This window comes from Planococcus citri, chromosome 1 (assembly GCF_950023065.1).
Source record: "Planococcus citri chromosome 1, ihPlaCitr1.1, whole genome shotgun sequence".
Taxonomy (NCBI): domain Eukaryota; kingdom Metazoa; phylum Arthropoda; class Insecta; order Hemiptera; family Pseudococcidae; genus Planococcus; species Planococcus citri.
In genome coordinates, this window is record NC_088677.1 from 34,687,786 (window position 1) to 34,704,085 (window position 16,300).

The following is a 16,300-nucleotide window of genomic DNA, read 5'->3' on the forward strand; positions in this document are numbered from 1 at the left end:
TAAAAATATGAACAAGCATACCTATTATTTGGTAACGATTTCCTCATTCATAGCCAACGACACTGTTTTCATTCGAAAACACATCATTTCATTTACCCATCAAAAAGTCATCAATTTAACATCTTTTAAAACCAAAATGTAAAAAAATGAGGAACTTTTCAAAAAGCTTTTTAGATTTCAGTCTCATTAACCTGTATTTTAGACACTTCACGTTGCTGTAACATATTATAGTACATGCATCACGCCAAAATTCACAGCCTGTAGAAATATACACTACGTATCATAATAATCTAAGCTAAATTAGTTAATTAAAATCACATTTAAACCATCATCCATGAACACGTGTGTAATAATAATGAAAATTGCATTTGATCGATATGTTTAGGTTTAGTGAGCGGTTGTACAGGGCAAACGGGTATAATAGCTACAGCTATCGTTGGTGCAATCGGCCAACCACTACCGACAATTACCGAAGGTACCACGACTAATATAACGACAATGACCACAGGTACCAGCGGTAGTTCAGGATTACCTACAAAATCGATGGCCGATTTTGAGACAGATGCACCAACCGAAGCTACCTCTAGTACTGCCCAGGCTCCAACACAGTTACCAAAACCTAAAAAAAGGAAAAATAAAAAAGGACCTTTAGATTCGAAACGAGAACGTAAAGCGGCCAAAACGCTGGCAATTATCACGGGCGTTTTTGTGGGCTGCTGGATGCCTTTTTTTGTACTCGCTCTAATTTTGCCACTTTGTCGCAAACTTCATTGTATTGTTCCTCAATACGTTCTTTCGTTTTCCGTATGGCTCGGTTACCTTAATTCGACCATAAATCCGTTTATATATACCACTTTCAATCCTGAATTTCGTAACGCCTTTCGACGTTTGTTTCGTGGGCAACGAGGACCACGGCGAGGTGGACCGCCACCACGTTACGTATGACTATCCTCCCAGCATAGTTACCTGTATGTTTTCTTATCTTCAATAATCATTTTTTTATTTATTGGAGTGCAAATTGTTTATTATATAAACGTTTATTATGAATATGATATTTTTTATGTCGATATTAAAATATAACTATATTATTATATTATGTATCGAAAAAGGTTCGCAATTTATCAAACGTGAAACAAATTTCCTCTATCGTATAATTATTCTTATTTGACAATCAAATTTTCTATGTACGTAGAAATTTACACACTACCTACCAACATTTAACAGTATAGATTAAATAAATAAGCATCGATGAAATTTTTATGCATGTAAGTACTCGCGTACATACCTATAGATATCCGAAATTCAAAAACTGTCAATTTATTGTCGAATTAAAAAATCATTTGTATCCAGTTAAGGTCTTATGTACACAGTTTGAAAATTGTGGGCCTATTTTTATTTGTATAAGAATTTTTTTTCACTGTGATATTAAAATTATAATGGACGAATCATTTTCATTTAATCATATCCGCGTTTTTTATATTACCGTATTTTGAAAATTAAGTATACATACGATAGGATTGACTCATCAAATATCTATACGTACACAAAGCATTAATTTTTGGATTATCTGCATATTTACACTATTGCGACATTCGACATTTCCTAGAGTTACAATACGTATATACGTATAACTGTGTCTAATAAATCAATTTCGTTTTATGAGGTTTAGCAAACGTATAAGTATAATAGGTACTCGATCGACTTTCCGCAAACGTACCTATCTCTCTATATACCTTGTGAACGACTTAAATAATTTATGTGTTCGGTAAATTACTAAAATAAGAGGAAATTAGAGTCTTTGAACGTGTAGAATTAATAAATTCATTTTTTATCGCGAATATAATTTACATCCTTTTTATTATTGATAAAAATTAATTTTCAAATCAAGAAGTCAATTACCCCTTTATTTCGCGAATGGGTACCTATTTTTTATTTTGAAATTTTTATGTCGAGTGGTTTTTAAGAATTAAATAGCCCAATCCGAACAAATTCATGATGGGTGTGTTTAATAGTAGAAATGAGACCTTCCAAACAGATTTGCTTCAAATTCAACTAATTTCGAGATATATGCAAGACTTTGAAGTTCAGCCGTTTCTTTTTTCACAAACGAGGCCAGGTCTGCTTCAAAAATACCAAAATACGTACTTATTTACGGCAAACTGGGTATGCAAATTTATTAACATATATGTTGGTTAAATTTACATCAACTCGAGACAAAAGTAAAGTCTGGTCGTCCGAATTCACTCTAATTGTGCTTTCGAGTTCATTTCGATGGCCCAGTACTGTAGGGGAGGCTCGCAATTCTTACATTTTGCGATTTCCTGCAAAACTATCTGGTTACGAAAGTTGAAATTTTGATCTCAAGATTTGAAAAAATTGAAAAGAATATTTTTCCTGATTCTATTTTCAAAAAAATGAGTTTAAATCTCTAAACCATTTCTCTGAAACACTTGTAAAAAGATTTTTCCCGACCAAACTAATTTAAAAAGCTTGAATTTCAACTTTGAAGTTGAACTTTTAACTTTTCATGTTGAACATAAAATTCGAAAGCTGCCAAGTTCAATGTCCACTCTTTCTCCTCTACAATTCGACCATGGAGATGTGTTAATATGTACCTACCTTAAGTTAATCTAAAATACATAATAAAAACGATTCGAAGATGATTAGAATTGAAAACAGAAGTTTTTCTATAAACAAAGCAGACTATTCCTACAACCTCAGATTTAGGCAAACATAGTTGCGTTGACTTTCGTTGGTGTTGCCGATACATGCATACTTATGTATTACACCAAATTGGAGGTCTCATTTCTACACTAAAACACCTTGTAAGTAAAATAGAGATGAGTGAGGCACTTCGAAGTGTTGAAAAGTACCTGAATTTAACCATTTCTTTATGTCTATTTTATAATCACCTACTTCATAAGTGTCGATACAATTACAAGTTTCTTCCACAAAAAAACTTCCGGTACCTAATTTTAATTTACAATTAAAAAATATTCGTACTAAAATAAATCTTCGAAAATTACCTTTTTAAAATACTCTTTTTTCACGAACATTCCTAATAGCTCGAGAATAATTTAATTATATCAATTTAACACGTGACAGAAAAATATTACCTTACAATCATTCATTTTGATTCCTTATGCATTTAAAGTTGGATAAAAAATTAAAGAAATTATGAATATGACGCGATATGCGCCTCCGCAAAGGTATATGTTACTGGTAGAAGTTTTAAACTGTCAATATCACATAATGGAAGTGAAAAATAGCAATTTTTTGAACGTTTTTCAATTTTATTTTATAAATTTTTCGAAATGTACTTTTCTTTTTAGCGGAACGAACATTCATCATTAACAAACATGCTATGTATAAGCCAAGTTTCGTCATTTTTTCACATTCATACTGCCTTAATCAATCATTCGAAGAAAGGCGAAAAATAAAAAGACGAAATGCCTATCCAAAAATTACCTACTTCATACTCGCACACCCCCGCGACTTTAATATAAAATTTCGCAACGCGTGTAAAATACTGTAACTCGACGTTTGTTCATCAAAATCAGCTTCGGCGTAAAATATTATGTGTGTTATTAAATGCACACGTACGATAAAAACGAAGAATATAAAGTTACTTATTGCATTTAGAATTAGAATAAATGAAGTATGAAACTCGGTAAAGTAAAACTTTTGAACGTGTGGAAGATCGACATTTCAACTGAATACAAAATACTCGTTGGAACTTAAAATATTACGACATGACTGCACTCTTGGTACTTGAATTTTTAATCGTTTTGTTTAACTGGCGAACTTATGGTTTGGTACTACTGTAGCTTCAAAATGTTATCTAAACGAGATTTCTCGGTAGAATAGTATTTTCTTCAAAATTTATTTGCATTTGTTTAACTTCACACTTCAACTACAACATATGTACGTATTAAACGAACTAAAAGCAATAGTCTAATAATATTTCAACGTTCCATCCGAATACATAGGTAGCATACCTAAATAATATTAGAATAATGCACTTGTACTTACCTATTTATTCTTGTACCTAGTCGACATATTATACCAAAACACACAATAGGTACCTACGATAGTTACAGCCAAACAGCTCTAAACATAAGTTTTTGTTTAAGATGTATTGTTGTTAAATTAATGTAATTTTTAAACCATATTGTGAATGTGGAATAATAACTTGTGATAAAAAATATCTTTCGATAAGTGTGTCAGTAATGTTATTAGGTAAGTAACTGAAATGATGAATTAACTGTAATCATATAAAAAAAATTATAATCAACATCGTTCCATTATGCATTTTAGTGATTAGTATGTACGTATAATGTACCTATCGATAGTACATATTTTTTGTACTTACAATAATCTTTATTTTTGTCAACTTCAAAATTTTTTGTGGACATGATTTTTAATAAAAGTGTAACTATTTATTAATCAATTGTGTATATTTTAATATATATTCAATTTTTTTTTGTTTTTTTAAACATGATTTCTTATTTTGTTTGAAGGTTTTCTGTTCTGCCCAAAAAAAATCACTTAATTTACAATGCATTGTTTTTTCATACTTCGTAATTTTCTAGTAAATAGGTAGGTGCCCAAAATACAATAGAATTTGTCTGGATTGTAGAACTTACCGTGATCTAAGAGCCTACAACTATCATTGATTCACCATGCCAAAATTTCTAAATAAATTTTCCAAAGTTTAAAATTTTCAAATTACAAGCATATAGATTGATTTAAGACATTGTTCGTACTATACCTACCATTCATCGCTTTTGTTTATAATATTCGTCTTAATGGGTAAGTACCTAGTAATTATCGAAAGAACATCAGAATTGTAAAAAAAATTAATGGAGCAAAGCTTAACTGGTATTAATTCAACTTGTAAACTTCTTTTCGTTAGCATGTCGTTTCGATCTGTTGAATAAAAAAATTAATGACTACAAATTTGTTCAAACAGTCAAACTTGAACTTACCTTTGATTTGTTTTGTAACTTTAAATTTACCAGTAGATTTATGCAAATGAACCGCTAATTTCAACGATTACCTACTTATCAACCAGACGTTAATGGAATGGTGTAAACTTTCGAAGTGGTTCATGTTCATACTAAATTGAGGCTTTTACCCGAAATTGGATGGGATGGGAAAAGGAAAGTGGACAGATAAGTTGGGAAATACAAAATACAACTGGGAAAAAAAACTAAAAAGTGATGAAAATTGCAGATCATTGTCATTGAATTGATTCATATCTCAAGGCCTCGTTTGTCGTTTCTTCAAAGTTGAACAAACTTCAAAGTTTTTAAAAATTTTTGAACTTAAGAAATTTTCTGAAAGTTTTCTCAGTTAAAATAAAAGACAAAACTGACAAAAGTCCAATAAATAAGTGCTGTCTTCAACTTCACTCTTTAGTCTTTACCAAGAGCACAAAAACAAATTAAACGGTGAGGAATGCCAATTGCCAATTATCAATTAAATTAAATTTTAATTTTTTAGATGATGTGAAATAAAAATGAAAATGAGTGAAGAATCAAACTGAAATATACATGTTTTTCAACGTTCTACATGCACCCTGTGAGAGCTTATAGGTAACAAAAAAGCGGAGTAATAACAAATGTTGTTATCACCTTGTGAAGTTGTGTGTATAGACAGTGTAGAGGAAGACGAAAATCTTCAACGGGAGAAAATTCAAATACCGTCCTCCAAATGTGTAGCTCGCTTGAACTAATCCGACAGAGCGCGTCAGATCGAAATGCGTGCTAAGAAAACGTAAACATGCGAGTAAAACAGCCGTAGACGCATAGGATAAATGCGTTTTCTCCCATTTTTCATGAAAATGAAGTGGTTTGGAAAAATTTTTTTTGGACTTGAACTAAAGAAGATGAAATTTCCTATCGATTGGTATACATTTTTTTCAATTTCACACGAAAATGGTGATTTTTAATATTCATTTTTATGGACAAATTTTTATGCATGTCAATTTTGAATTAAAATTACGCGAAATTTTCATCAACTACATCGTATTTTAATAAACCAAAATTTGCAGAATTTTATCCTCTTCAAAATGAGTTTTCATTCAAAACGCTAGCACTAACAGTTCGAAACTTATTGAAGCTCAAAGTCGTAAAAAATTGTTGCGCGCGGTAAAAATTCAACAAATTTTGAAGAGGATAAAATTCTGCACGTTTTGAGTTTGGCTTATTAAGATACCTATGTGTTTTCTGAAAAATGAAAATTAAAGTGAAAATTTCACATAGGTAATTGAGGTAATTCTAATTCTAATTCAGAGTTAACAATTGTATATAAATGCACTTTCCCATTTTTCCCTCATTTGTTTGGACATGAACTAAAGAAAATTAAATTTCCTGTTGATTGCCTGATTGGTAATATTGATTATTGACATACATATTTTTTCTCAATAGTCAATTTTGTACAAAAATTGTGATTTTTAATTTTAACATTATATTATTTTTTATGAACAAATTATACGAAATTTATCATACAATTCTATGGCTGTATTCATATTTCATATTCATACCTACCCTCTTGGATTTGGAACTTGAAAAAATTTTTTTACTCAAAAAAAAAAAGAAAAGTCAGCAAAGCTCCAAAAAAATTTACATCTTGTCATTTACTATCGAATTGTAATTTTTTCCGTTGGAAAAAATGATTGATGATTCTAGGACAATTTCAATTCGAGATTTTTTTTTCAACATTTTTTATTGAGTTGATGAACTTTTTAATTTTTTTATTTTAAAAGTTTTTTGGGAGAATTTTTTCTTGAAATTTTATTTATTTTACATAAATATTATGAGCCATGATGCCATGAATGATGAAATTGAAATCGGAAAATTGAAACATCGGAGCTAGCATTCGGAGGTAAGTATTTTCATTATATAAAAAAACTTACGTCCGAATGCTAGCTCCAATGTTTTTTTTACAATATTATAGAAATATAACAATAAATAAAATAAAAATATAGGTAATTTGTTTGATCAAATTATTATTTTTCAAATTTTCATTTCTGTTGTAAAGTAAATGAATTAAAAATTTAAATGAAAATAAAAAATGCAAAAACTATGAGAAATTGTTATTTTTATTTCAAGTATTAGGTATAGGTAGGTACATATTTAATCATGTACTGAAATATCACTAGGAAAAAAAGGTAAGAAATGAGAAACTGAATTTATTTATTTCTCTATTACGATGAAAAAAATCAAAAAAATATAAAATAATAATTTGATCGATCATTTTACACTTATTATTATTTATTCTTACGAGCATATATTTCTATATTACTATATTGTAAAAATAATTACCTCTGATGTTTCAATTTTCCGATTTCATGGCTCATATTTATGTAAAAGGAATTTAAAAAACATTAAAAATCATTTATTTCCAGGGATGGAAGAGCCTTGAATTCAGGGCTCCCGCTCTTGGCTCTGGCTCAGCTCCCCGCAAGTTTCAGCTCTGGCTCGCTCTTGGCTCTTGGCTCTTTTTCTTTACAAGAGCTCTTTGGCTCCTTGCTCGCTCCTCAATTCTTCCCGACTCCGCTCTTTGACTCTCGGCTCCCTCTTCCAATTTCTCGGCTCCCACTCCAGCTCCAGCTCTGGCTCTTGGCTCTTTAAATTAGAGTTCAAAATTCGTGAAAAACGATGAAAAAAATGAAAATACACTGCATTTATTTTCATTTCATTTCTCAATGAGGAAAAAAACTTAAAAATTCTTCATTTTCTTCACAAATGTGAGTTAAAAGTTGAATTTTTGATAAAATTGTGCGCATTTTTTAACTTTTTTCTCTACTTTTAGGGAGCCAAAGAGCCTGAAAAATTTTGTGGGCTCCCACTTGGCTCTGGCTCTTTCCAGGTTAAAGACTCCTTATGATGATGGCTCTCTTGAGTAAAATAAGGAGCTCTTTTGCAAGAGAGCTCTTGATGTTTTTCTGCATTTTCATTTATTTGGCTCTTGGCTCTGGCTCTAGCTCCTCAAAAAATTCGGCTCTTTCAGACTCTGGCTCCGGCTCGCTCCCGGCTCTTCCATCCCTGTTTATTTCAAAAAAAAATTGTCCTAAAAAATTTTTTAGCATAAAAAAATGAAAAAATTGATCGTGTACAATGTGTGTTTCATATAAAACTCCCTATAATGTTGCGAGAGAGTAACGCGCATTTCGCCGCGAGCGCTCTCTATAAGGCGGCGACGTCGTTACTGACGTTTCTGAAAGTGCTAGATTTTCGTCTTCCTCTACACTGTCTATAGTTGTGTGTGAGGATAACAACAACTGAACGACTAAATGGAATAGTAAATGCGACATTTTTTGTGTTGTGGCTAAAATTGATCAATTTTTTAAAAAAAATTGTCAAAAATAAGAAAATGATTAGGTCATTTAATATGTGAATGATTTTACTTCATCTTTCATCAACTCATAGTACCTACCTACCCAAGTGAACGAGCAAAAAATGTTGTATTTCGAATTTTCGACGCTCGACCATAGACCCCGACCCGTACCCAAACAATCATGCCATCCTTATCACAGTTTTGGACTTGTAAAAATTCATGTTGTTGATCGTTGATCCAATCGCATTAATCGCAAGTAATAAATAAGATGAGTTCTGAGTAATTTTTATTAAATTCAATCATTAAATCGTAAGAAAAGATCGAAAGAAAGAAAAAACCAAGAAAACAAATGCATAAATTTATTGGGTACTTTTTTTGAGTAGATACTCAGCCGATTCCATCTTTACAAAAACACTGAGTTTGCTCAACAGCAAGTGATTGAAATTACGACGTCATGAATAAACACATAGAAAGAATTTTCAATTTTTCCCTTCAAAATACAAGGTTTTCTCTTCCATCAGTTGTATATTTTGTGTTGTTATTACTTATAGTGATTTCGAAGATTCAGCAGTGAGTCTTCACATTGGCACATACAACATGACCATGTAGTCATTGTAGTCGAATCTTTTAAAACAATTGCTGGGAAATCATGAAATTTACGCATTGGGACGATTTCTGACTAGAATTTTGAGCGAATTCAACACCACAGATCGCACATAAAACTGGCACTTTTCAAGTTTCATTTACTCATTATAGGATTTTTCTTCATTTTTTCAGTTTTTCTTTCTTTTCTTATGATTTAGTGATTAAATTTAATAAAATTACTCAGAACTCATCATTTATTGCTTGTAATTGTATTAACGATCAACAACGTAAATTTTTAGGAGTCCAAAATTGGTGATAAGGATGGCTGATTGTTTGGGTACGGGTCGGGGTCTATGGTCGAGCATTTTCGACGTCTCGACGAAATGCCTGTCGGCTGTCTTCAGTATCTTCGTTAAGTCTTCGTATTCGTAAGTTCGAAGGTAGGTAATTAATTACTTATAGAGCGAATCAGAGGGACAAACAAACAGAAACACAGAAACACAACTTGAAAATTTGAAATAGGTATTAAAAATTTAGAGTAGGTAGGTACCTACTTCAAATTTGGAAATATTTTTTTATTTTTAATCAAGTTTGAAGTTTGCCCCTTTGAGGACTGAGGAGAGGAGATCATTTAAATGATCCGAACATTTTTTTATTTTTGATTAATTTTTTTTCAAAATTCCTAATTTTATTTCTGATTCCTAGCACTTCGGCATTCATAATTAGTTAATTAGGTACATTTTTCTTTTCGGAATATTCTGCTTGTCTTTTCGAGTGCTTACTGCTTACATGCAGACTTCAGTTTCATGTTTCAATAGAATTTTGGCATTTTTGGCAGGCTCTTTGGATTTGGAAAGTCGAAGTGGAAGATGAGTGGAAGTGGAACACACACCACATCATGAAAATACATCCACGTAATTTGCAAATTAGAAGTTCGTCGTTGCGTCGTTATCTGTGTTTCACCGACAGAGCGGCGATTACTGATAAGAAACGAAACTTGAAAAAAATTATTTGGTGTAAGTTTTGTTAATCATTACCATTTTATTTAATGAAATTTAAAGCATCGTACATCATAATAAATTAATGAAACTGTTTTCAAAACATACCATTCAATCGCTATCTTCGGAACAGATAATGTAAGTATGTTATTCCTGCTAGTATGTACACTTTTTTCAAGCTATCAAGTAACTAAAATTTTTCCTCATACTGTAATGTTTTTCTCAAACAAGTAGTCTTTTGAAAATATATTTCTGTACCTAAATAACCTGAACAATTTCACGAAAAAATCTGGTATGAAGTTTGAAGTTCCGCGTATTGTTATATTCCCATAAAATTACACAGAGTGTAGAATTTCCTGCGATAATTCGGAGGAGTACCTAAACATCCATATAAGTCATTAACTTTCAAACAATCAGTTTTACTCAGCATTTTTCGTTGTCCGATTGTTTTTCCTTTCTGTTTCACTGAAATCGTAGGTTTTGATTTGCTGATACTGAAAATGCAGAACGAACAATTCGAATGAAAAATCTATACGGAATACTCAAATACATATCACAGACTTAGTTCAAAAATACCTGAAGAAAGTTCTGCCATAATGCATTATACTATCGTAATCGTATTCGAAACTGTACGTTGTGTTTTCCAAACTTTGTTTATCAAAATTGACTCTGTATTCTGGGGAAAAATAAATCAAAACATAAGAATTGTTCGATTTTGGTTATTCCTCTCGCTGGAAGTACATACATCTACTTTCATCTCGTATACTCACGTGGTATAACATTATCTAAGTGAATTTTTACAAATTTATCCCTGTCAGCTCGAGACTGCTCGTGGAATATTCCCAGAGCGTGTAAAAGTTCGTGCAAAGCTCGCCCTTCGCTTCCTAGACAATTCGTGCTCCTGTCATCAGGCGGTTGTAATGACAAAATCTGAGGACCACCGTAACGACCCACGTAAGACCAGCATCTATTGTATTACTATTTGTAATGAAAATTATACCGAAAAAGTCTACTAATTGCTCGAAAATTGAGCTATTATTGTACATACCTACCCGCTCGGATATTTAACTGGCCATATTAGGAGATAATCTTTCGCTTTACCGTCCCATGGCACAAATTTTACGCAGGTCATGAAGTTGAGGGTTTGTATTGCTTGGTAAATGGTGATGTAATGTTCAGTTTCTGTGAAAACAATCGAGAAATATTTTTTAATTTTTAAGAAATAATATCTAATAACATTTTAGGCATTATTGATGAGTTAAAAATACTTTGTACCGTATAGAGGACTGATGACGTAGGGAACTGTTCTGTTTTTCCATAATTTTTCTGGAAATACATCCCATCGAAGTCCAACTCTCCAGTAATTATATATCTGTACAAAAATAAAAATAAAACATTTGCTTCTACTAAATATGGCAACTTTTTGCTTTACTTAGGTAGGCTACTGTTTGATCTTATAACAATGTTTTTCAACGATCAGTTTTTGATATTTGGCATAATGAATGTTGAAATTTTGATTTGTATTAAATTTAAGTGTTTTGGGTATTTAAAACAGAACGACATCACAAATTAAACTTGATGACACTTGATTGTTTTCAAATTTTCGTGCAATTTTGAGTAATTTAAATCTTCGAAGTCGATGAGAAAATTACTGAAAATTAAATATGTAGGTATCCATTAGATAATTATTATTAATTAAGAGTAAGTATAGGTACCTAAATGCTTTTTGAATAAATAAGTAGGTATTTAAAAACCTATTTGAATGTAAAAGTTGCCAATACTTTTTGAAACAAAAACAGCTAAAAAATCATCTGCACTATCAAACGAACGAATTAAAAATCTAGATAGATAGTAGGTACTTCCTACCTAACTTTTAATTACCTACTTACCTCATTATTTAATGCCATATCTCCTTGAAATAATCCTGGTCTAACTTCAGGATCATACTCCTCCAGGTCTTGTAACTCTTCGGCGTCTTCATCGAGATTGAATCCAACTTACATATTGGATATTGAAAATACAAAAACAGTTGAAAATGCGAATCATCATCTTCATCATATTCTAAATCAACTAATCCTTACCGGGTATCGGAGGGTGTACAACATCCGGAATTATCGGCAGTGAATGAGATCTGTCTCTGTTTATACTACGACAATTAGTCGCAGATATGCATAAATTACACACAATCAGAAAATAGAGAACATCGCACTTGAGTAATTTGATACCGCAAACGATTACGTTCATTTTAATAATCTAGTATAAAATACATTTTCCTCAATCTGAGATATTTTCGTCAATTTGATAGTGTATCACAGAACTCGTTACTGTAGTTATCGTAAAAAAAAATACAAAAAACTTAAGGAAACGGTCTTCCAAGCAAACATCTATGGTGTCTTAAGTGAGACTGATGCACTTGATATGAAAAAAGTTGTCTCTATGTGTGTCAGAAATACATGCTCCTAACTACAGTGAGTCTCAGTTTTGGAGTGGAATCTAGATATGGGTAGTTGTGTGTGTTTTAATTTTTTTTTTTTTTTTTTTCAAGAATATATTATGTTTTTAAATACGCATCGCTTATTTGCTTTAAAACTCGCTGCTGTTGGGCATTGCACTAATCCTCGGTGATCGCTAATCGCTTCGAAATGACCGATTAAGGGTTATTCACGCTTAATGATGTTATGACATTGAAAAATTGTTACATTTTAAATTCGATTTTTTCCATCTTCTGTTCGGGAGATTTTTTTACATGCTGCGTGATTTTATAATGCTCTATATGAAAGATAAATCGTTTCGTATTATAGGCCAACACACTCGAATAATACATAAGTACCTATCGAAATGTTCAATTTTTTTAATCGTTATTCCATTAAATTTTATGGGAGCGGTGCCATTGTTCGTTGCATCTAAACGTAATTTTTCATTACACGAATCGAATCAAAGAGTGATCAAAGCTTACGTTATGGACAGTTTAACGATACAACATTGATAAGAGATGTTCATTTTAATCGATTGAAAATATTGAAAATTTACCGAATGCATTTTATCGTACAGGTATTTCAAAAGTATCGGTATGATGAGTTAATATGTTTTATAAAACATAGGTAAAATTTTCAAACCGAAGATTCATTTTAGAAGCATTGATTTATGGTACGAGTTTTTTTTTCACCTAGACAGTACGGACACGAACTTGACCTGTTGGTATGAACTCTCGTCACCTGTTATTCGATCTATCGCCCAATACAGCTACATAGTGTTTTATATTGACCTATATAGATTGTTTGGAAATTGGTGAACGTGATTGAATTCGATACATGTTCGAATGAATAGACAACCGATAGATTTTACTTCTTTCAAGAGCAAAAATATTTTACTACTATGTTGAAGTTTCTATAGCATCTCTCGTTTGCTTATAGCAGTAATAAAAAAAAAAAATGGGAAAAAAATTTGCACCTATCTCCTATAAAGTATCTCAACATGTTCCGATTTTGCATACGATGACCTGTTTTAAATAATACGATTTTATATACTTACAGAAGAACAACTTGTGATGATTGGTCACAATGGAAATGAAACTAAGAATTCAGCGTTATCAGATTCAGCTTTAGCAGGTGGTTTGAGTGGTGCGTTGACCAGACTCCTCTTACAACCTCTGGATGTCATCAAAACTAGATTTCAAGTAATTTAATATAGGCGATATTATTTTTTTCACATTTTTGCCAAGATAATGACCTAAGTTGAATAACTACGAGTTGGCTGTGTCGATGTCGCCTGCTTTTGCCATCGTTGGAATTTAATTATGCGTATTCGTATGTTTTTAAATGAGGATGTCATATCGCGTATAGTTTTGTTTTAGCCTAATTTTCTTTAGGGAGCCTAGGCTATTATAATTTATTAAAAGAGAGAATTAGACGAGGGGGAGTAGGAGTGAGTACATAATTGGTTGCCATAATTCAAGAACTCTTATCAATTATCTTCATGGGTTTTTGTGTGCATTGATACAAATGCACATTTTCATCTCTTCTGCATGCTCTTTTCTTTCCTTTCCTTACCTTTCCTTTCCTTTCCTAAATCCCGATTTTTTTATAAGAGGTAGTTGAAAGTAAGGGAGAAGATATGGTTTAGAAATAGAGAACGGAATAGAAAAATTGCTGCAAAAGTATGTAAATTTATTGAAATTTAGGTATTTTTAAAATTTTTGTTGAAATAAATTTTCTTACGATTTTTTTTTGAAAACTTTCCAATTTTGAAATGAAAGCTTAGTACCTACTTATTATTTTTGTATTATGAAACGACTTACGAAAAAATTTTGAAGTATTTTTTGAAAATATTTCACTTTTAGATAGGATTTTGTACTTTTAAAAATTGAAAGAATTTTTTCACAATTTTGAAATTTATATTCAATTTTTAGTGGACAAACAGAAATTTGGAAAATGCAGGCTGAAAAAAATAATGTGAAAATATTTGAAATATACCTACAATTCGGTGGAAAAAATAAAATGTTAAACATCTACTTTGAAATGATGTTTTTTGAAGAAGAAAAAAAAGTTACAATTTCTGATGAGTGAGAAATTAGACATTATTATTGGTGAATTATGATGACTTATGCGTTGATATACGTAAATTGATACGTATAACTTGAATTTTAATTTTTTATTCAAATATCGATTTTTTATGCCTAAATCCTATAAAAATCATCCAGAATTTAGAAATGTTTCCTTTTCCAAAAAAAAAACAACTTGTGAATACTCTTCCCGCCTTTCTCTCTCCCATTTTAAAATCTTGTCTGGTGACCAAATGTATCTGAATATAATAACGAATTAGCGAAATTTTTTTCGCGCTCTGTGATCTACACGTAAATCATAAATCTAATCATTACATATTTTGAAATACTCAACATGATTTTTCACGTTTCAGTTACAAGTCGAGCCAATATCTCGAAAACATGAAACATCCAAATATCGAAGTATGTCTCAAGCTGTCAAAGTCATATGTCAAGAAGAAACCGTTTTCGCTCTGTGGAAAGGGCACGTTTCAGCTCAAATATTATCCGTAATGTTCGGTGTTGCCCAGGTAAATTTGTAAAATGATTTTCCCTATTTATTCGTGCCATTTTTCCAAACAACGAAGTGGAAAAATTTCACTGATCATCGCTGGTAATTTTTTTTTACGTAGAAAAAAGTTTGCTTATAGTTTACAGTTTACGAAGAATTGACCAAAGTAACGACTCATTTGAATACAGATTCGTTCCATGGAACTGCGTTGAATTTTTGCAGCGGAGGGATCGCCAGCGGTTTTGCTACAATTATATCGTTCCCGTTCGATCTAGTTCGCACTCGGTTCATTGCTCAAGGACAAACGAAAGTATGAAAGTATGAACTTTAATATTTTTTACGTGTGTTCCCTAATTTCTTTTAAAAATATAAAAACACACGAATCAAAAATTTAGTAGTTCTTAGTTCTTACTCAACTTTTAAAAAATGAAATTTTTAATTTTTTTTAAAATTTTGTAGGCTTATACTTCTGTTTACGATGCTGTCGCCAAAATAATTCGAGTTGAAGGATTCAAAGGACTTTACAAAGGTTTAACACCAACGTTAATACAATCAGCACCGTACGGAGCTTGCCAATTCGGTTATTTTACCATTTTTTCAAAAATCGATGCTAATTTTCGTAAGTACATCAAATATGAGCAAACGTGTAAATTAAGTTTTAATTAGGAGAAAAAATGAACCACTTTTTACTTAATTGCAGATGTGTTCAGTCAAACTTCTGATGGAAGCAAGTCAACTTCAAGTTCCTTAACTGCTGGTTTTCTAGCAGGAATGTGTGCCAAAGCCACAACATATCCGTTAGATTTGAGTCGGAAAAGACTGCAAATTCAAGGCTTCCACGAAGCAAGAAAAGGTTTCGGAAAAGTAATTACTTTTACAAAATGACTATTCTTGAAGTAAAATTAAATTATTATCGAATAATTTAATAATTTAAAATTTTAACATTTTTAGGCTTTTATATGCAACGGATTTATCGACTGTTTGGTAAAAATTTACGCTGAAGAATCGTTCAAAGGATTTTTCAAAGGTTTACAACCATCGTTACTCAAGTCAGCAGTTACAACTTCTTTGTACTTTGCATTTTACGAACAAATCTTGGAATTTTTACGAATGAATTCTCAATCTCACTAGTTATAATTTTGTTTCGGCGTTGTATTTTAAGTATACGGTTTGTTTCTATTAATTTTGTGTTGTTACGATAAATAATTAAATTGTTGAATTGAAAATTATTTGCGAATTTTATTGAATTTTTTCCCTCCTCAGTATGAGAATAAAGTTCTTTTTTTAATACAAAATTTATTAGGTATTAAAAAATATAACAGA

The 16,300-nt window shown here is 31.3% G+C and overlaps 3 protein-coding genes across 7 annotated transcripts in view; 2 read left to right on the top strand and 1 right to left on the bottom strand.

Moving 5' to 3' along the window:
- Positions 1-4,445, top strand: part of LOC135831600 (5-hydroxytryptamine receptor-like) — a 112,311-nt gene extending 107,866 nt beyond the window's left edge. For all 3 annotated transcript variants that reach the window (XM_065344207.1, XM_065344208.1, XM_065344209.1), the window contains one exon: positions 386-4,445. In XM_065344207.1, coding sequence (XP_065200279.1) covers positions 386-945 — 560 coding nt within the window. In that variant the 3' untranslated portion in view covers positions 946-4,445. The remainder of the gene's footprint in view (positions 1-385) is intronic.
- A 4,407-nt stretch (positions 4,446-8,852) lies between these two features.
- Positions 8,853-16,206, top strand: LOC135831603 (mitochondrial thiamine pyrophosphate carrier-like). 3 transcript variants are annotated; one of them, XM_065344215.1, is made up of 8 exons: positions 8,853-9,368; positions 9,767-9,944; positions 13,460-13,602; positions 14,841-14,996; positions 15,117-15,287; positions 15,437-15,596; positions 15,678-15,841; positions 15,929-16,206. In XM_065344215.1, the coding sequence occupies exons 3-8, from the start codon at positions 13,474-13,476 to the stop codon at positions 16,106-16,108; spliced, it is 960 nt and encodes a 319-aa protein (XP_065200287.1). In that variant the 5' UTR covers positions 8,853-9,368; positions 9,767-9,944; positions 13,460-13,473; the 3' UTR covers positions 16,109-16,206. The 3 variants fall into 3 exon arrangements, with proteins under 3 accessions (XP_065200287.1, XP_065200283.1, XP_065200282.1); XM_065344211.1 differs by having other exon boundaries at positions 8,884-9,368; positions 9,767-10,064; XM_065344210.1 differs by lacking the exons at positions 8,853-9,368; positions 9,767-9,944 and adding an exon at positions 10,751-10,880.
- LOC135831604 (hatching enzyme 1.2-like) lies at positions 9,950-12,432 on the bottom strand. Its single transcript, XM_065344216.1, has 7 exons — positions 12,008-12,432; positions 11,816-11,922; positions 11,202-11,298; positions 10,979-11,108; positions 10,697-10,893; positions 10,503-10,602; positions 9,950-10,420 (listed from the first exon to the last, which is right to left on the bottom strand). Exons 1-7 carry the CDS (start codon positions 12,168-12,170, stop codon positions 10,246-10,248), a joined length of 969 nt encoding a protein of 322 aa, XP_065200288.1. The 5' UTR covers positions 12,171-12,432; the 3' UTR covers positions 9,950-10,245.
- Positions 16,207-16,300: the final 94 nt, after the last annotated feature.